Source organism: Glycine max, chromosome 2, assembly GCF_000004515.6.
Source record: "Glycine max cultivar Williams 82 chromosome 2, Glycine_max_v4.0, whole genome shotgun sequence".
NCBI lineage: Eukaryota > Viridiplantae > Streptophyta > Magnoliopsida > Fabales > Fabaceae > Glycine > Glycine max.
Genome location: NC_016089.4, coordinates 766479 through 791081, shown reverse-complemented (window position 1 = coordinate 791081; position 24603 = coordinate 766479). Strand labels below are relative to the sequence as shown.

The 24603-nt window shown below is 29.8% G+C and overlaps 2 protein-coding genes and 1 pseudogene across 6 annotated transcripts; 1 reads left to right on the top strand and 2 right to left on the bottom strand.

Annotated features, from left to right (window-relative positions):
- Positions 1-746: 746 nt before the first annotated feature.
- Positions 747-5582, top strand: LOC100786985 (probable polygalacturonase). Of its 2 annotated transcripts, none has more exons than XM_003519683.5 (6): positions 747-1619; positions 2177-2494; positions 2870-2990; positions 3241-3415; positions 3556-3626; positions 4676-5582. In XM_003519683.5, exons 1-6 carry the CDS (start codon positions 1602-1604, stop codon positions 5365-5367), a joined length of 1395 nt encoding a protein of 464 aa, XP_003519731.2. In that variant the 5' UTR covers positions 747-1601; the 3' UTR covers positions 5368-5582. The 2 variants fall into 2 exon arrangements, with proteins under 2 accessions (XP_003519731.2, XP_014619579.1); XM_014764093.3 differs by lacking the exon at positions 747-1619 and adding an exon at positions 1838-1864.
- Positions 5583-5937: 355 nt separating this feature from the next.
- On the bottom strand, positions 5938-7969 carry LOC100786445 (protein S-acyltransferase 18-like; annotated as a pseudogene).
- A 1781-nt stretch (positions 7970-9750) lies between these two features.
- Positions 9751-14677, bottom strand: LOC100785933 (probable WRKY transcription factor 47). Of its 4 annotated transcripts, none has more exons than XM_041010098.1 (7): positions 13712-14677; positions 13540-13611; positions 13317-13451; positions 11878-11985; positions 11625-11774; positions 11355-11468; positions 9751-10690 (listed from the first exon to the last, which is right to left on the bottom strand). In XM_041010098.1, exons 1-7 carry the CDS (start codon positions 13991-13993, stop codon positions 10097-10099), a joined length of 1455 nt encoding a protein of 484 aa, XP_040866032.1. In that variant the 5' UTR covers positions 13994-14677; the 3' UTR covers positions 9751-10096. The 4 variants fall into 4 exon arrangements, with proteins under 4 accessions (XP_040866032.1, XP_040866028.1, XP_040866033.1 ...); XM_041010094.1 differs by having other exon boundaries at positions 11878-11988; positions 13712-14676; XM_041010099.1 differs by having other exon boundaries at positions 11625-11771; positions 13712-14676.
- Between the last annotated feature and the right edge of the window lie 9926 nt (positions 14678-24603).

Here is a 24603-nt window from a genome sequence, read left to right as displayed (position 1 = left end):
CACATAATCATCCTATATTTTAACAAGATTGTTTTCAATAGAAAAAAAAAATCTTAAAATCATACATTAAAGAAAACTCTTGAAAACATACTAATATTAAAATCATACATTAAAGAATAGCTCCCGAAAAACGTTTCTTCTAAAATAAAAATTCAAATCTATCTTACAAAAGTAGATTTATAATATACTAATATTAGAACCCGTGAAATGCATGATTTTTGAAGTGAAAAAAAGTAAAAAGTGAAACGTTTTGATTAAAAAAAAAATAATTATGTGACAACTGACAGTTGTAATATATATATATATATATATATATAATTTCTTGTGTTTATTGTTGTTCATCACATCATTTATTAAATGATGTTCCACATTTTTTCTTTTTTTTCTCTCCTTGTTGTATAATTTATTATATCAATTACATTTTTTTATACAAAAATGACTTTGTGAAGGTGGAATTAGAATATATTTGAATTGTAATTATAAAATTATGTATGAGGCAAAAGTAATTTTGTTTATAAATCAAGATTATTATTTTTTAATTTACATAAAATATACATCACAATATTTCTAATTACAAATGGAAGACACTTAGTTTGTTTTCATTTTCCACATCTTCCAAGAAGCACATAACTGTAACAGCAATGTGAACAGGGTGAGATGGTCCTGATCAATCCTCATCATGATTCATGAACTGCTAATTACATTCATTTATTATCATCTTGGAATGGGGACACTGAATAAACGACGAACCTCATTTCTTATTTTCAGCTTGACCAATAAATAACGAACCTCATCTCGCTCCAATCCGATGTTTATATAAAGCAATAATTTTTTTTATTCACATGAATTAAATTAAATACAAAAAGTATTACAACAACTTATATCATTCAATCAATTGAATTAAATCACATGGAGCCGTTGATCATAGTGTTTGAAAAGGTAGATTGATCAAATCAAATATTACGTACGAACTGGAAATTGTTTTACGATCAAAATCACGGATTCATTCATAGGTTTTCCCGAGAAACACGCGAACAATGTGGTGAGTGCATCATGCAAGCCTCTGCAATTGTCTCTGTTTGTGTCTCTTTCTCCCCTTTTTAGGAAGTCAGCGTCACTGCTTCAGCAATGGAATAATCATCGGTGAAATACCCAAAACCAGACACCGCGATCAACTGATTACAACAGTTTCTTCGTAGCGAGTTATGTCTTCAAAATCATTGCTTGCTGTTGGTGGCTTTCTGGGTTAGTTGCTTCTTCCACAATGGTAGAGAGAGAGAAAGAAAGAAAGAGTTTGGAAGAAGATAGAGAGACATACTGAGAAAGGGGGTCCTACTGCTTAATTTTTTAGGGGCATCAACAGTCCCTGTCAAGGATTTTTACTTGGGTTGGGTGGTGCTGCTATGTTCCCAAATTGACCCATCCAATCACCATCACTGTATCAGCATCACACTCTTTTCTTCCTCACCATTTTGATCAATAAACCAAAGCTTCTCTTCTCTCTCTGGTCCTTTTTCCATCACTAGGGATTTCAAATTGGTCATTGAGGGTGGCTCAAAAGCTCTGCCTCTGGTCAAAAGGGACAAGTGGATCTCACTCATATGAAGAGACTTTCAACTGTGAGTGAGTTTGTGTTTGCTTATTGGCTTGTTGCATTTTATTCCCTCTACCTTTCCCCTTGAGTGGTCTCAATCCAATGTTACTTTTTGGTTTCCACTGCCAAGCTTAGTGTAGTACTGGGTGGAGTAGTAAGATCTAAAAACAAAATTTGTACACAGATCAAGAACAGCATTCATGGGATTCTCCGCTGTCTACCTTAGTGTAATTTAATCTGTGTTACTTGTTATCACTCATGCTTGAAGAGGTGGTCAATCAGAACTGATTGATCTTTGGTTTTCTACTTTTTTCTGTTGCTTTCCTGGTATTTGAAAATGTTTTCTTTCTTATTTAACTGTTTGATGAAATGTAGCTGATCTGAGTAGATTTTCCATTCATCAATTTGAAATTCTTCGATCAGGCTTTTATAGTTCTGTAATTTCATATTATTGTTGCTTGCTGAGGTACTGCTCTCGTTGCAGTTGAAGTAGCATGTGAACTGCTGCTTATGGTTTTATAGAAATTTATATTTTCCACAATGAGGACACTTCTAACCGATGGTGGCACGTTTCTCTTGCAGTTGGTGGATGTGTTTTTGGTTCTTGCATTGTTCAGTTGTAGCACATGGACAGTGTGGAGCAGCTCATGCTGCAATCAGATAAACTTGAATGAAGTCCGGCCTCACAGTGTCAGTATTACTGAATTTGGAGCTGTTGGCGATGGGATCACTCTCAATACAAAAGCATTTCAGAATGCCATTTTCTACCTAAATTCATTTGCAGACAAAGGTGGAGCCAAACTTTTTGTCCCAGCTGGCCGGTGGTTAACTGGAAGCTTTGATCTCATCAGCCATCTAACTCTGTGGTTGGACAACGATGCAGTAATTCTTGGATCAACGGTAATCTGCTCATTGTAAATAATATGGTGAAATGCAAGGAAAAGGGAAATTAGCGTATCTGCCAAATGGGTGTTTGCTTTGCTGGCTTGCCTGCAATGTAATTATGACATAATTCAATGTCAGTTTCAGCATAGACACAATTATGCATATTAATCAATTTGGCAGTGTTTTATTATAGTTAATTAACAATAGGTACTTCCTGAGCTATATATGTGTGTTAATTTGCAATGCAAGATTTTTCTTATTATTTAATTTTTGGCTTAAGAAATCTATTTATGTTTGTATTTTATACACTGGTAGTTTAATCTGTTGACCTTGCTGTCTCAATTATGATATGTAGCATGTGACATAAATGCCATACCATGTTTGTTACAGAACTCTGATGACTGGCCAGTTGTGGATCCTCTACCATCATATGGTCGTGGAAGGGAGTTGCCTGGTGGAAGGCATAGAAGCCTCATTTATGGGTGCAATTTAACTGATGTTGTCATAACAGGTTGGTAATATTCAATGGGGAATTATCTTCTCTACATACATTTCAATCACACCCAAATTTTGACACTCTTTTCACCTCTCTCTATCTCTCTCTTCTTTCCATACTACATCACCTATCATATTTATTATTTTTCCTCCTTTCATTCTTATCTCTCTCTTCCCTCCCAAGGTGTATGCACCTGCAATGGGTGTGGAAAAAAAAATCTTTTTTTGTATTTCAATTTATTGATGCCATTGGTATCCCAATGAAGGTAACAATGGAACTATAGATGGTCAAGGGAGTATCTGGTGGAACAATTTTTGGAACAAAACACTGAATTATACACGTCCTCATTTGGTTGAGTTGATGAATTCAACTGGGGTTCTCATCTCAAATGTAACTTTCTTGAATTCACCATTTTGGACTATTCACCCTGTATATTGCAGGTTTGTTCCCTTAAGAAGGATTGAATTTATCCATACTTATTTGCTGAACTTCATGCACTTAAATTACCATTTTAAAATTATGCAATAGTGAAGCTTGCATGATTAGGGGGAGATCTGAAACTGTTTTTCTGGATGAACAGCCATGTAACAATTCAGAACGTCACAATCATTGCTCCTCTTAGTTCACCAAATACTGATGGCATTAATCCAGGTGAGTTTTCTCCCTTAAGCCAAAAAGTCATACCCTGTGTAATCAATAATGCATAACTATTCTAGATTGATTTTCAACAATCCAGTGTTAGGTAGTGTTTGGTTTAAGGGAATAAATTAGAGTTGAAAGTGATTTGAGTTGAATTGAGGTGAAAGTGGTAGAGAAGTATGCTTGAAAAAAAAGGTAGATGAAAGGTAGATGAAAGTTTTGAAAAAAAAGGTGGGTCCCATGCTTTTTTACTTTCATCTAAAAAATGGAGTGTATTTTGAGATGAAAGGGAGTGAAAGTAAGGGCTGGTGAGAGAGAACAGTAAAGACTAATGCACTTGCCAAAATTGACCTTGATGAGAAGACCCTCATGTTGCTTTTTTTTTTTTTTTTCGTGTCTTCTCTGCTAGTGACAACATAATCAATTATGCTTATAGCATAGTCGATTAGGTTGTCTCTCATTCAGACTTTCTTTCAAGTGACATTAGATGAAGTTGCATAATTGATTATGTAATTTACATAATCGACTACTAGTACTCAATTAGTTAAAAAATAAATAAAATCATGGCATCTTTAAGAGGAAACATGCACTCTTTAAATGGGGTAAAATGGACATTTGCTTAATTTCTACTTTTTTACTTTCTCCTTTTATTATTTACCTATTATTTTAATTTAATCTTTAATCTCTTTTACACTCTCTTTCATCTCAATTTATCTCAATTCATCCCTCTACCAAACATAGCCTTAGTGTGATATCAAGTTCTTGTCATGATTTGTTTTAAAGGGAAATTTTCATCTGACCAAAGGAAGTCTAAATTTCTAAAACCGTGGTGCAATACATTCATCACCTAGTCAGGTTAGGCTATCATTGTTATTGTGTTGGTAGTGGTGCTTACATTCATAGAAATAAAGCTATATGTATCTCCTACTGTAGTTGTGTTTTTTCATGTCCGGGTTAACTTATGTGCCCTCTACTTGACACTTAAACTGCACCAGTGTCCTTACCAAATTTCTTTCAAAACACTAATCATATTCTCATATATACCTTCTAATTGTGTCCAGACTCTTCAGACAATGTATGCATTGAAGACTGTTATATAAGCACTGGTGATGATCTGATTTCCATCAAAAGTGGATGGGATGGATATGGCATTTCATTTGGCCGACCCAGTACAAATATTAACATCCGCAGGCTCATTGGGAAGACAACGAGTGCAGGGATTGCTATCGGAAGTGAGATGTCTGGAGGAGTATCGGAAGTTCATGCAGAAGATATTTACATTTTTGATTCACATAGTGCAATTAGAATAAAAACTTCTCCTGGAAGGGGTGGTTATGTAAGAAATGTCTATATCTCTAACATGATCTTGGCTAATGTAGATATTGCTATTAGGTTTACTGGTTTATATGGAGAACATCCTGATGACACTTATGACCCAGATGCTCTACCGGTAATAGAAAGGATTACTATCAAGGATGTGATAGGGGTAAAAGTCAAACATGCCGGCCTTATACAGGGTATTAAAGGTGACAACTTTGTCAATATCTGCCTATCAAACATCACCCTTAATGTGAGCTCAAAATTGCCATGGAACTGCTCTTACATTAAAGGATTCTCTGACTTGGTTTCACCAGAAGCTTGTGAGCCTCTCAAAGAAAGAATATTCCCTGAGCATTGTTCAGACTGTTACTATTTACCAAACCACTTGAAGAGTTTGAGTAATCAAAACTGGGGTGCTTGGTTACTGTCTTGATAATTATGGAGTTTAGACATTCAAGCTACCAAAGTTTACTTATAGCTGAAATTTAATTGGCGGGTTTTTTCAACAGAACAAATTTTACCCAACGGAAGTTGAATGGTGTTGCTGATCTGCTGTTGTCTGTATGCAGAATGATACCGAGAGATGATTGTTTCTTGTAACTCGTGTGCAGTAACAAATAATTGAGTGATTTATCAGAAATATGAAAATGAATGATTTCGTGTCTTGCTTTCCTAGCTACTTATTATTTTGGAGAAGTAAAACCAATTTTTTTTTCCATTGATTGAAAACAAATAAAGACAAAAAACGTCGTTGATTGTTGATAGAGCTGAGGTTACTTGGATATTATTATATTGAATAAGGAATTCAACAAGGGAGAGGGGGAAATGTAAACAATTTCCCATCTTTCACTCTTAAGCATGTCAGCATGATTATTGTTGGTTGTGTTTCATTTTCATGTAGCTTTGTTTATTCTTGGGAACTTGTCTTGCTGAGAAGTGAAATGAGTACATAAGCTTTGTTTAAAATAACTTTGCCTTACTAGAAAATTGGAATAATAATGGATAGCAGGGAAAAGAACATGATTGCATTGCCTTTATATGAGAATTAACAGATCAAATGAGCCATACTTACAGGTTCATTGGCTAGTAGGAACATAAATTACATGTATAAAAATTAAACAGAAATCCATATAACATAATGATTAACCATCCCATGTATAAATTATAAAGAATCAATGATAAAATGGACATATCAACAACTCTTTCTCTAAGGTTGAGAATCTTAACTTCTAAAATACATTGCTTATCTTGGGGATGGTTCGCTATCATCTTTGCTGATCACTGAACAAAGAACCTGCCTTGAAATATGTGTTTCGAGCTCCCTGGACACACCAGTTAATTTCAAGTCGAAGCTGCTTCTATATTTGTGATGTGGAGATGCCATCATGCTGCTGGAGAACACCGTTGGTGAACCAGCAGAAAATCTCCTTCTTGGGCTTGAAAACCTTCCTGGTGATTCGTTAAGTCTGCCTTTTGCTATAAAAGATGTTGAGCCAAAATCTTCAGTGTCCATATTTTTATATGTATTCATCAATGGTCCGCATTTTGTTTCCAATGGAAGAGGTTTTAATGAATTATGTTCACCCATTGGCTTTTCTCTCATAATCCTTTCCCTGGCCTTCTCAGCTGCCAGTAGGGCTTTCTCTCTGGTCAACTTTGTGAGTTAATGCTTACATGGAACTTCTTTGTCTTGATCAAGGGGGAGGGGGAAGGTTCAGTTTCTCCTTCAATCCTGATAGACAACCTAGGTGAGCTCTGAAGCTCAAAACAAACTGCCCTGTTAGTTGAGTCAGAATCACGGCATAAAATGAAGCAAGCAATCTATCTGATTCTTACCTGGTTTCCTTTGCATAGAAACCCTGACATTAGTGTTGGCTTTTCAGGTGAGTCAAAATCAAAGCTCTCATCTGAAGAGAAATCAGAATCATCGAATGATTCCAATTCCATGGCTTCATTCTCTTCTTTCATGGCTAGAATATAGTCATAGGTTCTCATTCCTTTCATCAATAACAGATACAACAGGATTCAATAGCAAAGGACATTCCAATAAAAGGACATAGCTAGAAATTGATGGCAAAGCACTTTCGCAAACTGATTATTATTGATTTAATAGCATGTGTGTTTGTCTTAAATATCAAAGCATAGTAGTATATGATCATTGATAGTTTCAAAAACAGGAAACAAAACTACCTTTCGTATGAGAACTACATGAAAGAAGAACAGCTGTCCCAGTGCTGCTGAACTATAAGCTGTCAGTAAGAGAAGAAACACCTGCAGCATTCCATGAAAATTGAAAGAAAATCAAATGCAATGTTAAATCCTAGATTCAAATCTCGCACAGAATAGTGAGAATACAGAAAAACTGATTCAGACAGCTCTTACACATATGGTGGCAAGAACTCCTCTTGGAAAATCTACATAAAGCTTCCTCTGAAGCTCCTTTTCTATTCCTCTCCTATCAACAAAGCACCTGATAAATATAGCAATTGCAGTCCCTCCTTTAATCAAAAGCTGTACACATAACAAACAATGTTGGAAACAACTCAACTAACCTAGCCGAAGCACTTGCTATTTTGGTTTCTAAAATTGGAAGAGTCTATACACTAGTGATTACCGATCATTAACAAGACGAAAATCATGAGAAGAAAGAAGGCTGTGTAGTTCCTTTTCCCAACACAGTTATTCAGCCACTGGAGACAAGCGATGGCAATTATATATTTATATCACATTATCACAATAACCAAAGATGAGAAGAAATACATGAAATAAGAAATGACTGAACATAATACTACCTACCCTGCAATGGTGATCAAACCCTTCAACACAGCGATTGCAGGTCCTGCAGTGCTTACTGTGTTTTTTCACCTGATTCACAGGAGAGTTAGATTTAATGGATTAAAAACAAGAATTTGTTTAGACAATCTTCTCAATAAGAAGATATAATAAGAAGGTAAAATGAATAAAGCTTTTCTCCCTTATGTTAAAATTAGCTTATGTATAAGGTAATGTAAACTTTTAAAGAATGGAAGTGGTAATGAAATGTGAGTTATTAGAGTTGCTTCTTCCAACTCATCAACGGTCAAGTCTTTCTTTGTTTTTTCAAAAATTGAACTGAACCAGCCTCCATTGGATGCTAATCCCTCTTTCTCTCTCTTTTTTTTTTCCTCATCCAACGGACACCAATAAAAAGACAAAGTTTGTGGGACCATCCAGTTTCAGGCCTTGTTATCCTATGGGCACTAAAATCCATTGCGCCTTCATTCTCACATCCAACTTCCTAAGTAAAAATAAAATAAAAATACAGCGACTCTCGATTTCTTTTTTGTTAACTAAGTTTTTAATTTCTAATATTTTTTAAAATTTAATTTTTAGTCCCTAAATTTTTGTTTGACTGATCAAGTCTTTCAACTCTTTTCTATTAATATTTTTAGTCTCTAAACTTTCATTCAACTATCAATGTCTCTTAATTTTTTTCCTTTAATATTTATAGTCCCAAATTTTTTGAAAAATTCAATTTTTAATTTTTAAAATCTCATCAAAAAATAAAAATAATAAATTTAAACTTTTGTTCAGAATAAAAAACTGAAATTTTTAGAAGTTTAAGAATTAAAAACTTAATTATATATATATATATATATATATATATATATATATATATATATATATATATATATATCATTATCATTGACTCTTGATTTTGATTATCCATATTTAGTTTTTATAGTTTTTTATTATTCGAATTAACTTCCTTACCTTAAAATCTCGTCCGGAAATATAATGGGGTGTAATGTATTATTAATTTGTATTAATTAGAAAAAGGAAAAATTCCATAAATATCTAAATAAAAAATAAAAAATATATTCAATAATTGATTTTTTTAAAATTTTTATGAAAATATTTTATATATATATATATATATATATATATATATATATATTTCCTTTTACGATATTAAAAATATATAAAGTATTTTTATTAAATAAAAATTTATAAAAATAAGATGACTTGTTCATTAAAAAAAAATGACTTGTTCCTATTATTTACAGAATTTGTATGTCTAATTCTTCTAAAAAGTAGTACTTCCGTTGTTTCCAAAATATCGATTTCTTTTTATTTCAAAACTATTGATATTTTACACATTCCAAGTTTCATTAATTATTCTTTTACATATACCCTTATTTAAAATAGTTATATTTGATTTTGAGATCACTATACTTGCAGTCTATTAAGAAAAGCACTTCAACAAACAATAAATCACATTTGTATCTCATATTAAATAAGAGTATTTATACTAAATATAATAATATTTTATATTTATTACATGCTTCTTAATGAGTGTACACTAACCTTAAACATTTCTTCATCAATTAGGTTAGATCTTATTCCATTGGTGTAATAGCCTATGAAAACATGAAAACCAAACACAAAAACTTAACATGCTTTTGACATATATGTTTTTGGAACAGAAGAGTAATATATACGAGTTGTTATTCTATGTGATTTCTATGTAAATAACATCTGCCCAACTTGTTATTGTTGCTTACACATAAGAAGTATATTACAATAATTAAGCTTTTTTTTTTTTCACACATCCTCGGTTTGAAGACTATATAAGTCTAGACAATTGGCCAAAATGTCCGGACAGACAATTTTTTTTTTTTGAGACAGATAATTTATTATTGTATATGAAACTTTAATTTTGTACGTGTAATATGTATAATACCTCATAAGCATAAATCAATAGCATTTATAATTATACATCTCATAGAAATTGAAAATGGAAATAAAACGTAATGAAAAGTTATCTCCAAGAGTCTTGATATAAACATTCTTAATCTCACTTCATAAAGTTTGTCAATAATTTATTAGGCATCCTCTTGAATATATTCCCATCTTGAGTTCATTTTCCTTGACCTATAGATCAATAGATCTTTGTGCTTCAATTATCTAACCAACTCTTCCACACGTTAGGTAACAAAACCATTTTGGCCATTCTTATTCTGATTGTCCATCACACTCCCAATCATTTTTTGTTATATAATAATCATCATTCGACTCTCATTTTTTTCTTGTGTTACAATTTTTTTTCCTAAGAATAAACTATATATATATGCTCTATCTAGTGGGTGACTCGATATGTGGTGTATAGATAATTGTGAAAACTAAGTGGATCCAGGCAACATAGATGCCCCATTAAGAGGAAGAACATGACTTCCGCCATTGCTACTATTGTTGTTGTTTCCATCAGTGCCTCTAGGAGCTCCAATAATTGATGAGATAGCTGCTGCTAATGCTATAGTGAAATTCGGATTCGAAGCAATAGCTGCACTCATCGTCTCATTCAAAAACAAAGGTTGTTGTTGTTGGCCTAGTGGATGTGGCATCTTGTGGGGGAAGATGACAGGGTGTCCTAGTAGCTGGGGAATAGAAGTTGCATGCAATGGAAGAAGGGATGTTAGGGCAGAGGAAGTTTCCCGATGCAGTTGCATAGGGTTGGTGGTCATGTCAAGGGTGATAGTAGGAAATGGTGCAGATGTTGAGAGGGTTGCCATTGGGATGTAGGGCATGGAAGAGAATACTCCTACAGTGTTACTTAGTGCTTCGGTATTAGATATTGAACATGAAGAAGATAAGAGCATAGCTGCAGCTGCTGAGGTAGAATTGGCCATGACTGTGGCTGAGGGTGGAAGAGGATGGTTATGATTGCCTTCATAGGTTGTTATCAACACCGTCTTGTCCTCCATGCATCGTTGCACCTATACAATCATAACCATGGCATATTATAATTCTATTCACATTAAGAAAATTAACCAGTAAACAAAAAAGAAACAAAGACTAGGAAAATTGGCAAATTAAATAGGTATTTTATTCCTTACCTATCCATGATATTATGGGATTCCAAAAATATAAATAAATTGATTTATCTATAAATCATTCGAATTTAATTCATTAAATTAATATGTAATCAAATTTGTTTGTTAAATTAAATAAATAATTTTAAGTTTAAAGTTGAGTTTTAATTATTTAAATAAGTTAGCTCGAATTAACAAATCTCCTATTTGTGATTCATCTTTATTTATACAAAATTATATTTTTATTTTTATTTTATTTTCTTGTTTTAAGACACTTGTTAAATATTAATTTAATGAAAATATTTAATTTACAATAAAATTTGATAAATAAATAAAATAATCAAGTCATAAATATGTAAAGCAAGTTAAATTCAGGTTTCATGTATGTAATTTAACAAAGCTAAACTCAAGCTTAAATTTGGTTTATTTGAACAAATACATGTATTATGTGTACTTTTTTTTTACAAATTAAGTTTGAACTTTAAGTAGTTGACTCAACTTATTGTCATCTTATTAATTAGTATCTCCCTTAGATTAAAAGAAAGATGAAAATGAAAATTACTGTTACCTGCTTACGAACTGGGCATCCTACGGCCATAGTGCAACGATAATAGGCACGGGGACAAGGATTACCCTTGGCTATTTTTTGTCCATATTTCCTCCATTGACATCCATCACTAATCTGAAAATTAATGCACATTCATTATATACATATAAATGTGTGGATTAGTAGATTTAACTGGAGAAATTTTTATTTAATTAAGTAGCGTTATATCAATTTACATAATATGCAATAGTATAAATTAAGACATATAATTAAAATAAATTTAATCATTACCAAAGGAGCTTCTGATTTTGCACGCACGGAAACTCTGGTTTTTTTGAAAGGAAGCTCACTAGGCTTGGATTTTTCAAAGGTGGGGCTCTTGGATGACCCCCAACTGTGTGAGGACGTTTGTTCAAGAACATCTTCTACGGGATCACCCTGCTTTTCCAATTAATGTTACGTTTAGTCAAATGATGGCCATTTTTTATATATAATTAATAATTAATTACCTATGAATTGTTTGAGGAAATTGAAAAATCAATACCTGTTGACCAGATTTATCATCTGGAAATGATGCAACTTGAGCGTCTAATTTGGTGCATGGTCGTGGGTCCAGTAAATGTTGGCCACATATCATCGAATTTGTCTCCACCTTCTGTTCCATACACACATAGGTTAGGTTGATAGTTTGTAATTGACAGTGGATAAGCTAGTTGATAGTGATGAATGAGTTTATAATAGTTGATAGTGATGAATGATTATAATAGCTGAGTTTATTATAAGACATATTTATACATTTTATATAAATTCTATTTATTTTAAAATAACTACTACTTTTATTTATTTTAAATTATTTTTCATGTATGAAACTAAAATACTATTTTTATTTTTGAACTTTTTATTAAATAAAATGAAATCATAAAAAAAGACATGTTCATAAAACTAAAAAAAACAACATGTTCCTATTATTTACACATTTCATGTGTGTTATTCTTGTTTGAGGAGTTACTCTTTACAACTTCCATGTAAATAAAATTCATCAAACTTATCATAATTAAGTCATTTTGTTTAACATATCCTCCAACTAAAGACTTTAACCCGTTGCTACTGCTAGCATTTCTAGGAGCCTTATTGTAATCAAACTTTAGTTTTGTACTTTTTTTTTGTTAGGACTTTAATTTTGTACGTGTAGCATGTATAATATTTCAAAAGCATAAATCAAGCAGTAAAAATCAAAATTATTTTGAATTAAACATTTATTTAATGAAAATAATGAGGCAAGTAATATAATGACTTTGAATCAAACAAAAATTCATTTAGAAACTAAAAACAGAATCAAGAAATTCTTAAACTAAAACAGACCGTATATTATTAATTAAACAGCTCTACTTTGGTCAAAAGATATTATCCGATTTGAACATAATTGAATATCCGCCGTTTGAACTTAGTAAACAGACTTAGTTCATATATGTGTATATATATCTACCAGTCACTTTCATATGTGAGGACCAAGCCAGCTCTGTGACCTGTGGTTGCACACATGTTAATCATATCACAGTTAAAGTGAATGTTTCATATTCGGGAAGGGGGTAACAGGTTTAAGCTGTTAAAGATATGAAAGACTGAAGGTATTGTAGGATATGAAAGAATATGGGCCGGGTGAATTAATAAAGAGAACACAAAGCTATTTAATTCATTAGCAACTCTCTGCCCCATATTTTTCTTTAATAAGCAAGATAGAAAAGCGAGGTGAGTATACAAAGGAGACAAACACAAATAGATATTATATATAGACTATATAATTAGAACAGCAGAATATGTATCTTTAGTTATACTGAGAAAAATTAATTGATCATGATATTCATTTTATTTTATTTTATTCGGTAGTGGGAATAACGTCGATCTCATCTGCCCTAGATGTATAATATAATGAAATTAAACGACATATGATTAACTGTTCAACATATACATAAACCTAGCTACCTGACACTGCTTTTGCTTCTGCAAAGCAATGAACAATTGTAACTGGTAGTTGTTTTTGGTGATTTGGTCCAACATAGTTCTCAGTTTGCAATTCTCTTCTTGTAATCTAAGCGATTCCCTTTGAAGTGTATTCAGCTGAAAACAAAACAAAAAAAAAAATCAAAACTCAATTTCAAGCGTCTCCTTAATTTTGAGGTGCATACATAGATCATATGATGCAAACCAAAGTTTTAAGGTTTTCATCATTTGCTGCTGATCTTGACACCCCAGCACCCGGACTTAGATTTAGCGCAGTCTGTTTATAACACGAGATAAAAAAAAGAATTAATATTCGGTCACAGATTCAGAATCCAAAGTGCATACACAAGTGGAGTAGTCATAACATGAGAACTTACGTTTACGAGCTGATCATTGAAAAGAGTTGGTGATCTATCGTCTTTAGCCATGTTTGTACGACGATCACGCGATTCTTCTTGACTCGAGTTATAAGTGCCACTGTTCTTTGGTGGTGATGAACTTGATGAGAAAAAATCCACTTCTTTGATGGAAGGATCGACATGTTTTCCGGTGTTGACGGTTGGGGGATCTAGATTGAGATTCTGGCGGAGGAAATCGGTGGATCTTAGTAAGGTAAATTCACGGTTTGGTTGTTGCAATATTTGGTGATGGTTTTCCATTTTTACTGTAGTGATATATATATATATATATATATATATATATATATATATATATATATATATATATATATATGTGGAGTGAAGAAACAACGAGGTGTGGCAGGTTAGCTAAAAAGGCTTTAAACGTGTGCTACTGCTATAGTGCTCCCTCCTTCTATTCTACCATAGAGTGAGACTTGAGAAAGAAAGATCCAGAATAAATATGCATATGATATTTTGAAAATATATAAGAGGGTGACTTGAAGATACAAAGAGTGAGAATGTGGGGAGATATTTAGGTCTACTTTTCACTGTTTTTATAGAACGGGACTGTTTGTCTTTTATTTATGTAGTGTTCTTATTTCTTAAATGAGTAATAATACATAAATATTTTTTTATTTAAATTTTTTATTAATATTTTATTTTTTCCTGTTATATCATAATCTTTAATCCTCCATCAAACCTTTTTTTTTTCTTTTTTTCTTCTCTCCTTAGGTTTATCATAGCACATGCAGTGACTGCTCACCAAATCTTTTTCTTTATAAGTATTTGTGTTATTTTCTAGAATCATCCTAGGTGCAACAATACCGTAAGAGGTTAATTAATGAATTAATCTCAACAATACATAGTGAGATATCTTTATAAAAATTTAAATATAATAACAAAAATTGAATGTAATTTAAATATTGAATTCGATGAGCTAAATTTGTTATAACTAAAAAAAATTATGAAAAAAAATTCTACATTAAACACGCAAATTAATTAACCTAAAAGTATTTTATCTTAACGAGCAATCTAAAGAATTAACTCTACCATTTATTTATCAGTTCAAACATGATTATCAATAATAAAATATAAATGTAATCCATAAGTTTGCCAACATAACGATAATCTCCTTTCCAATTTCCAAAATTTCATTTTCAATATCATAATCAAGAATTTGACTCCTCTAGAATAAGAAAAGTGTATATAGATAAAAAAAAAAAAATTACAATAATTAATAACCATTAAAATAGAGGCAGGAGCAAGTGCTATTAAAGACATGATTTATATATTCTCATTCTAATTAACTTTAATAATGCAGCGCTTATACGGTTTAATGGAATTGAAAATATCTTTTTTTTCTAAATTTGTAGAAACCTGATTGGGTACCGATACATAATATGATAATACTATCCTTAAGTTCTAGGTTCAGTTTATTTGGCTAAGAACTACACTTAAGCAAATGCACTACTTTGTTCTCTAGCTAGGCTTTTAGTGTAGTAAAAAATGTATTGTGATTAGAGAAGGTGTGTATCAGGTTTTGTAAATTAAATTGGTACATCTTGTACTGATCATTTTGTATTATATTTTCTTTAAATAGTATATTTGCTTATAAAAAAAATCTTATTTTTTCTGTTTTCTTTTATCCTCCTGATCACTTCTTTTCATAGAAACATTAACATTGTTACCCTTTACTAATTGAGAGAGCTAGGTTTGAGAAACATGTGAACATGGGAACGGGATCGAAACATGGCCTTTAGTCATGTCAACCTAGTTGACAACACGGTTTTATATGATCACGGTCGTTAGGAACTAGAAGAGTGGGGCCTGAAGTTTTAAAAAGACAACCTAATTCCACTGGATCGTGTCATCCCATCATCCCTCTATGTCAACCCTGATTCCATGCTGTTGCTGCCATCCATATTACACACTACAACTCTAAGGTTAAGCTTAAACAGAAAGGAAGGTGAAAGACAATAATTAATTTTAAATATGAGTTTAATGATATGCACTGATAATATAAAATTTTATATTATTATTCAATCATAAAATCATAATTAATATGATTTTTAAAGTAATTATTATTAAAATTAATAAATTTATCTCACATGATAGAGATTGTAGTATATATAACTTTTTTCTCCTTAAAATATAATGTTGGACAATCTTTTAACTTGTTATTTAACCTATAAACGAATAAGAGAAATTAGTGAGCAACTACAGATCGATTGACATTGTTTGTCCCGGAGTATAATTTATGAGAAAACAAAAAAAAAAAAAAGGAATCTAGATCAGAGCAAGTATTATCTTTAATTTCTATATTTCAACGAAGAAATGATGCTGTGGATATATAGTTAAGCTAGCGCCGCGTTTATTTTTTCCTTCTAAAATCTAATAATTCTAGTCTATTCTACATGCGAAATGATGAAATGCCGCTACTGACATATACACAAACCAACAAACAATATCAAAATTAGCAGAAAAGATTAATTGACCATCTTCACTGACTTCACATGTTGATTAATTGATGAGACCTGGCTAATCTGCCTGTAATTAACTACTTCAATTTTCATTCCTCATTCTGTAGGAGTGTTTCTATTTAACATAGTTATATTTTCAAAATCTTAAACCCGAAGCTTCTAATTAAAGTATAACAAATTTAACGCATGTGATGGATAGTTTTATAACTCTTTTTGAGAAATCGAGCATGTTACATGACCCCATGGCATTGCCTTAAATTTTTATTGTACTTCCTTGAATTACAGCTTCAATGAGATTAAAATCTGACTTTTATTGTGTGTTTGTAGGGGTGAAATAAAGTGGAAAAAAAGTTTTTTTTTTAAACAGTATGAGTTTCACACCTCTAGCATTCTACTTTAAATTAATTTAAATATTTCTTATCAATTATATTCTATTTTATTTCTCGAGAGTAAGGAACTAGTAAGGTAGGACTACGGAATTTGCAAAAATGAAAATATGGCAATGAAATTATGGAACGCCAATATAAAAATTAATTGTACGATAAATAATAAAGCATCAATGGTTTAATTTCAGTTATTTAATCAATAATTTTGTTTCAGAAAAATAAGCAATATAATAAAATTACTCTCTGTTTAATATAAGCGTTTATAAATTAAAATATACAACTTGTTCTGACTCTTGTTATTTTTTCATTTAGATATTTTTAATATTTCCTCTACTCTTTCATTAAAATTTAAATTTTATACACTACTCCCACTATATATACTAATCATATCTTAATTTTTTTATATATCTTTATATATATATTACTGATTTTTTTAACCGTCTATTCTTTTTAATCAACTTTTTGTTATTTATATTTATATTCTTAAATTGAGTTTTAATAATCTTTTTTAAAAAATATCAATAATTTAAAATAATCTTATATCAATATTCAAATGATTCACTGTAAATCTAAAGTATAATTTATAATTTAAAATTATTTATTATAATTTTTAAAATAGTTATCTTATAGAATATCAAGTCCGAAATATTTAGAAGAAGCGACAACCATCATATTGATTAAAAAATCTCAGCCAATTAGTCAAGTTGGGAAAATTAAGTCAATGACTCAATATATGGCTTTGGACGTGCCACTTAACGTGATAAAAGATATATAGATGGATTTTCTTTTGACAATCTCCTCCTTGTGGACTAGTAAAGAATCATATATACGTGAATACAACAAAATCATGTTATACGATGGCAGAGAATAATGAACCAAAATTATCCCTACATATTAAGAAATTGAACCCATATCTCACCTTCCATGTAACATATGGGATATCTTCAAGTCAATGCCAGGTTATGTAGGTTTCTTTTATATATTTATCTTTCTTTGTCGATAACTTTGACAAAGATGGCATTCATAGACTAGAAATGTTGAACTGATCATCAAGTCGTGACCCTAACCAGAATACTTAATCTTTTCTAGTGACTTTTAAATTCCAATTTTTAATGTGAAGCCGAATAACGCACGCCAGCCTTTTTCTTCCAATAATATTCACTTTGACAGCAACACCTTACGACATTATTGCACAAATAATAGCTACCGAGTGTGGTCAAGCCCGTAAATGAGAAAAAATTATCATCGTGGCTAGAGTGAGCTAGAGACTCTATTTATCCTTTTTTTTTATAAGGATATACAACCAAATTCGTTCTCAAAAGTATAATGTAGTGATAAATTAGTTCTTAAAATATGAAACAAATATAAATATAGTTTTGAATGTGCAAAAATTACAATAAATTAGTTTTATCGTTAAATTTGTGAGATCATTTTATTATTAATTTATAATATTCAAAGATCAAATTGATAATAAGTTTATTTTTTGAAGAGCAATTTGACATTAAATTGTAAAATTTAAGAACCAGTTTAGTATTAAATTATTTGTATAACAAATTTGATTTGTCATAATTTTTACCCATTTAATTAACGATTAAATTTAAACTTATCTTTCATAGACCCCTTTGTCAATGTCTTACTTTTTTTTTCAAGAACAAATTTGATAAATTATCCTTATTATAACTGTCATTTTTTAGCATATATAGGTTATGGGTTTTTTTAGGTAAGAAAATTTTAGGTTAAATTTATTTTTTAGTTCTCTAATTTATTTTTAGATATAATTTGATCCTTTAATTATTTTTGTTTAATTTGATCTTTTAATTTTTTAAATTGATTCAATTTAGTCTATCAATCTAAATTATAAAAAATCATACTTTATAGCGATTCAAAATCGTCATTAAGTGATTTTAGACCATCATCAAATGCACATTTTTCAAAAAATGAATCCATTTTAAAATTTAGAGGATCAAATTGAAAAAAAAACTTGAGAACTCAATTATACTAAAAAAATCAAAAGACCAAATTTAACCTAAATAATAAATTAGAGGGGGGGAAAACTAAGTTAACCAAAATTTTACTATGATTAGAGTGGAAAATCTTGATAAGTTATTATTGTCTTATTGAAACAATGATGTTAAAATTTTGTAAATAATTACTTATTTGTTTAAAAATATATTTTGAGTACTTTACCTTCAAATTGAAAAAATAAAATAAAATCACATACACGACCCATGCAGCCGCACCCGCCCCCACCAACGCATGCATGCAATAAAGGTCAAGACAAAGAAACAATATGTAACAGGAGAGGGAGTATGGTATAAGGCTGTATTATGGAATAAAGCACTCAGGGAGACCCCACTCATATAATAACTACAACTTTTGCCCGCACGTTCGGTTCAAAAAGCACTAAATTAAATAACAAATTCACGACCAAATTAAACTTCACGTGTGTATCAGTAGCAGCAGCTTCTACTTTCTCCCTACACCTATATATTACTAAGCATTAGTTAGATTCCGCATTACCACACATATACCTGCAGCAAGAGAAATTAAACGTACAATGAAAATAAAAGTTGGATAATCTATCCCACTCTTCATTTAATACCTGCCTAATTTTGCTTATATATCTTTGTTTGTTGTATTTTGTTAAATATAATCTTTAGTGTACTGAGATAAGGAAATTTAACTAACATGATAGCAAAAATTAACAAAAATTAGCAGACGCACAATATCGTAATCGTTTAGTGTTGCAATCTGATTTCGTGTTACTAAATCCATTCAGATGGTCACAAAAAAACGACAATGGAATGCTTTAGTTGTCATTTTAATACAAGCAAAATTAAACTGTTTCTTATCAGTTTCTGTCTGCATCCTTTTATATGTATAGTGTGTCACCTACTTTGCACAACTAATAGGAACAGTGACGTACTCAGGATCCTAAGAGGGGATAAATTATAAAAATTGAAACTAGAAAAATATAAAAAGAAATACAAAAATATATAATTTTACTCATAATTTTTTGTAAAAAAGAATTACTTGTGAATTTAAAAAAAAAAAAAAAGAGCTAGCATAGTGTAGGGCGGTGACTTTAAGCCAAAAAAAGTCAGGGTTGATAGTGGACCAAGTTGTGGGTATGACCCATCAATTGAGGGAAGCTGATGAGAGGGTAGAGCCTATTTTCAACCACAGAGACGACTTTTAATTCTTCAAATCAAAAAGTGGTGTCTTCGTCTTTCGTTTTGAATGCACCTTTGTCCGCTTGCTTTAGTGCATGGAATTACTCGAAGAAAAATAAGTTTTATCACTATGTTATGTAAATCAACAACACCAAACCTCCATTGCGTTTTGCTTTCCCACTTCCCCGTCTTTAGATATAATCCTCCCTTCAAATCCCTTTTAACATTTAAATCATTAATTGAAAACTATGCCTTTAAGAGACAAATGATGATGAAGTTGAAATTTAATTAGAAAAATAGTATAATACGCAAGTATTATACTATGAGAATAGATGACTAATTTTTTAATCCATTAACCAAGTAGCTAATTAATATCAATCAAATATATTAATTACCAAACTCGAGCTTAACTACATCATATCTAATCTAATATTAATAACGAACATATATATAATATTTTCTTTTAACGTGCTGGTCTTCTTGTTTTTAATTACGACATGTGTAATTTTATTTTAATTTTTCCAATATTAGAGGCTTTTAAATAAGATCTCTATTTGTTGAGAGCGAGAGAGAAAAAAAGTATTTTCTCTCTGTTTTATTTTTATTTCTTTACTTTTAAAAGAAAAAAAAATGTTTCTATTTATCCATTTATTCTCTCTCCATTTCTTTTTGTTATTTTATCCAATAGTAATAAGTAACAATGAGAAACCAAACATATTTTTCTTTTTCAAAAACAGTTTTTAGAAACTTAAAAATTACTTGCATGTTAACAGAAGACCTAAGAAAACAATTCATTAGAGTTCGTTCGTTCGTTTCTCTAACAATATAGAAAAATTAGAAGAACATGATATTAAGGAAAAACCCAATATGTTTGCTCAGTCCCTACGCCTTCTTCACTAGATAACACTTCACTTCAAATGTGTCTATTTGATTTTGATCATATTAAGACATTTAAGTTAATTTTAATTTTTTGATTAGCTGAAAAATTTATAACTTTTAACTTCTAATTTTTTTTATATTTTCTTTCAATTTTATCTTCAATATATTTATTAAATTTTTTTATTATTTTTTTAAAATAAATTATAATTTTATTATTTTTATGTTATTTTATACTTTTCTGCTAGAGTTAATTTTACCAAATATTATAATTTAATATGTTAATTTTTTAACTGGCTTTTCAGTTAGTTTGTGAAAATAATCTTAAGATATCTCACTCTCCAATACAACTGAACGTGAAAGAGATAAAATGTTGAACGTAAAAATAACTGAGTTTCAAGATACAGACAAACCAAAAGTCTGCAAAATAGACCTAGAAGTTGCAAGTTGGACGAATAATGGTTTCATTAATTTCGTTAATATAATTGAAATGGAGGAACCGAAACTAAGCGAAACAAATGGGACCAGAATTTAAAGCTTGGTTGTGGAAGCTAAGTCAAAAGTGGTTCACTCTTGTATCTTCTAATTTAGACACGAAGATTCCGTCAAAACAAAAAAAAAAATTGACACAAAGAGAGAAAAAAAAAAAAACAAAGAAGGCCGCAAGAAATAAAATGGTTTTATTATCTAGAAGGGGAATGCTGAAAACAAACTTTGTTCTTTGATAAGAAATGGTTCTGAAAAAAAATCTCGCGTGCTAAAATACAAAAAAAAAAAAGAATACTGTATATCACATTTATTACATTTTACTTCTTAACTATGATTCAGTCAAGGAAGTGGTTTAACTCATGATTAAGTAGTGAATTATTATAAACCTTTTAATATAATATTCGATTTCCATAGTAAAAAACACTTAACTATGATTCACTGTGAAGGTTATAACTTTTTAGTTGAGATTTAATCTTCCAAATCTATGCATGATTTCCAAATATTCATACTAGTTTCTCTCAGTAAAAAAACGAAAAAATTAAACAAAATATTTTAAAAAAAATTAAAACTATATTATTGATTAAAATAATATATATTTTCTTACTTACGGATCCTTACGTGATAAATCCGCATCCGGCACACCAGAGTCCAGAACTCCTGATTGGACCCAATCAATTTTATTAGGTCAGCCTCTTCAGTTGAGATTGGCCCAAACCTAAGCCCACTAGCTTGATTTTAGACTATTCACCTTCTAATAATTTTATGTTAATATAATTTTTTATATAATCAATATAAAAAGAATTTTACCAGAAAAATTTAAAAATTAAAAAAAATAAGATTAAAATTGAAATGGAATTTTCCAATTTAAAAATATTAAATAATATAGTAGTTAAAGTAAGTTATGTGGATATAATTACTCTCTCATATATAAAGTGTATCAAATGAAAGTATTTTTTTATATATAAATGTTAAATTTGAGGATTTGAAAATGAGTTAAACTGAGTTAAGTTTGATGACTCAACTCAATAAGAAATTGACTTAGCTCACAACTCAACCAGTTCAATATAAGTCTTTATTTTTTACTTGAGTTTAACTCGTTCAAACTTTGAATAATTCGATTTAATTTATTAGTTTGACTAATTTTAAAAATATAATTATTTTTTTATAAAATAAAATTAATTAAAAATAATTATATTAATTTAATGATATTAAATATATTATTATTATAATTATATCAAATTAATTTATGAAACAATTAAATCAAATTATACATAACTTAATTAACTTTAACTCATTTATTTAACTAATTGAACTTTTGATTTTTGTTAGACTCACTTAATTCATAAATTAAGTTGAACTAGTTAATTTTTAAATAGAATCTTGAATAAAGTTTGAGATGTTAACGAGAGAAATAAAGTATTGCAGTTGTCTGGACTGCTTATGCTTACCAGATGGCTGCAGCCACAACAAACAAACCAATCACACTTTCAAGAATTGCACGCAATAAAAAGTTGCTATGGAAAATAAAAAGTGTTTGGTGCATTGATGAAGTCAAGTCAGCTTTTTTTTATATATGAATAAGTCAGCCAATTCTACAATGGACTAAATACTAAATATTCAAAATTTGATCAAAACGCACTAATCCTCAACTTGGTGCCTTTAGTAACTTTAGTCCTGAAAAAGTTTGGAAAAGTATTATTTGAACCGAGCTGTTTGTAGTAAATGATCGCTCTTAAATTATTTAATAAGCAAAAATAATAATTAGTTTTGAATTAAAAAATATAAATTCGCTATAAACTAAATTTGCTTACAAATATTTTTTTTTCATTCAACTGAAATGTTAGCCTTACTTGATTACAAGAGAATGTGTCCACAAGAGTGTCTTCTTAGAAATTTTCTTGATTATATAATATATTTCACTCATGGGAGAGTTTATGTTATGTGTTTATATTTATTGTCATATATTATTTGCTCATAATATTAATTAATTTTATTTTATTATTTGTTTTCAACTCTTAGATTTTTTCCATGAATAACTGTCAATCAAATAGAGATAATTTTACTGTGGAATAATTATAAGAAGTGGATAGTAGATATTGAGTTTAATTTTTTTTTTAAAAGAGATTCTTTTAAAATAAAAGAAGATCTATTTAATTTGTTAAATTTAACCGCTCAATACTAGTACTAGATATTAAGTCAGCACTTAATTTATTGGATATTGACATTGATATAAGAAAGGGTGAACGTCCTCCTTAATTTAACTTTATCTAGTACTAGTGTTGTTGAAATTAAAGGCCTATTATGTTAAAAAAGTTATTTCTAAAAAAGGTCTACTTACATCTTAGTATTTTAATTTAAATATATATAATGATACAAAAACAAGTATTATTTTATATATATCGTATATAAAACATGTTAGTCGATTTAGATATTCAAGGTTAAGCGACTCAAAAATAAACACAATTTCCTATTTGAAATCAAAATTTATATTTAATATATTCACCAAATTTTCCATTTCTTCACATGAACTGAGGTTAGTTGTTTCTTTAAGGAGTCAAGAGAATTTCCATTTGTTTGAGATAAAAAAAAAACTAATTTATGTGTCACAACTTAATAACATAAAAAATATTGTTAAAATTGAAAAAAAGATGAAAGATCGTAAGTCGGATATCAGAACTCAAATGTAAGATCCTACATTCTTACTTAAAAATACTTATATTATAACATTTCATATACATAAAATATAACATATATAAAAAAAACCCCTCTAAATCACAATATTAAGTAAACTTAAATTAAAAAGTTATAATCAGAATAAATCATAAGTTAGTAACATGTAGAATAATAGAATTAAAATCCATAATTATATGTAATGTTTTATTTAGTTTATTATTACTATTATTTAGTTTATGGTATAATATGTTACACTTTAAATAGTTTATATTATTATTATTATTATTATTATTTAGTTTAATTGTTATAATATATGCTATGCTTGTTTAAAAAAAAAACAAATAAAAAGAGAAAAAACTTGGGTAAAAAATCAAAATAGATGTCTATCAAACTAAAACAAAATAAAAGAAGAAAAAGCACTTATACAAAATGTTGGGCCCATATTATTTTATATATTATATAATTATAATAAATTATTATTAATTAATACCAGTTTAATACGGTTGAACTATTTAAAGTGCTTGTTCAAATAAACGATATAATTTTAATATATGCAGGCTGGCACTATTGAATTCAAGTTGCCGTGTGGCTTATGTCAACATAACATTCCACCTCAACAAATGCTTTTTGTCAACACTCAAAAATCACAAAATGCATTAATTGTATTTATATGTAGGATGACATTTTAAAACCTTAACCTTTGACCCTCCACCGTGTTTTAATATGCGAAAATTCAACTCTGACATTTTCCACATGAGAGTTCAGATGGTGTCTATAAAAGCCTTTCTTCG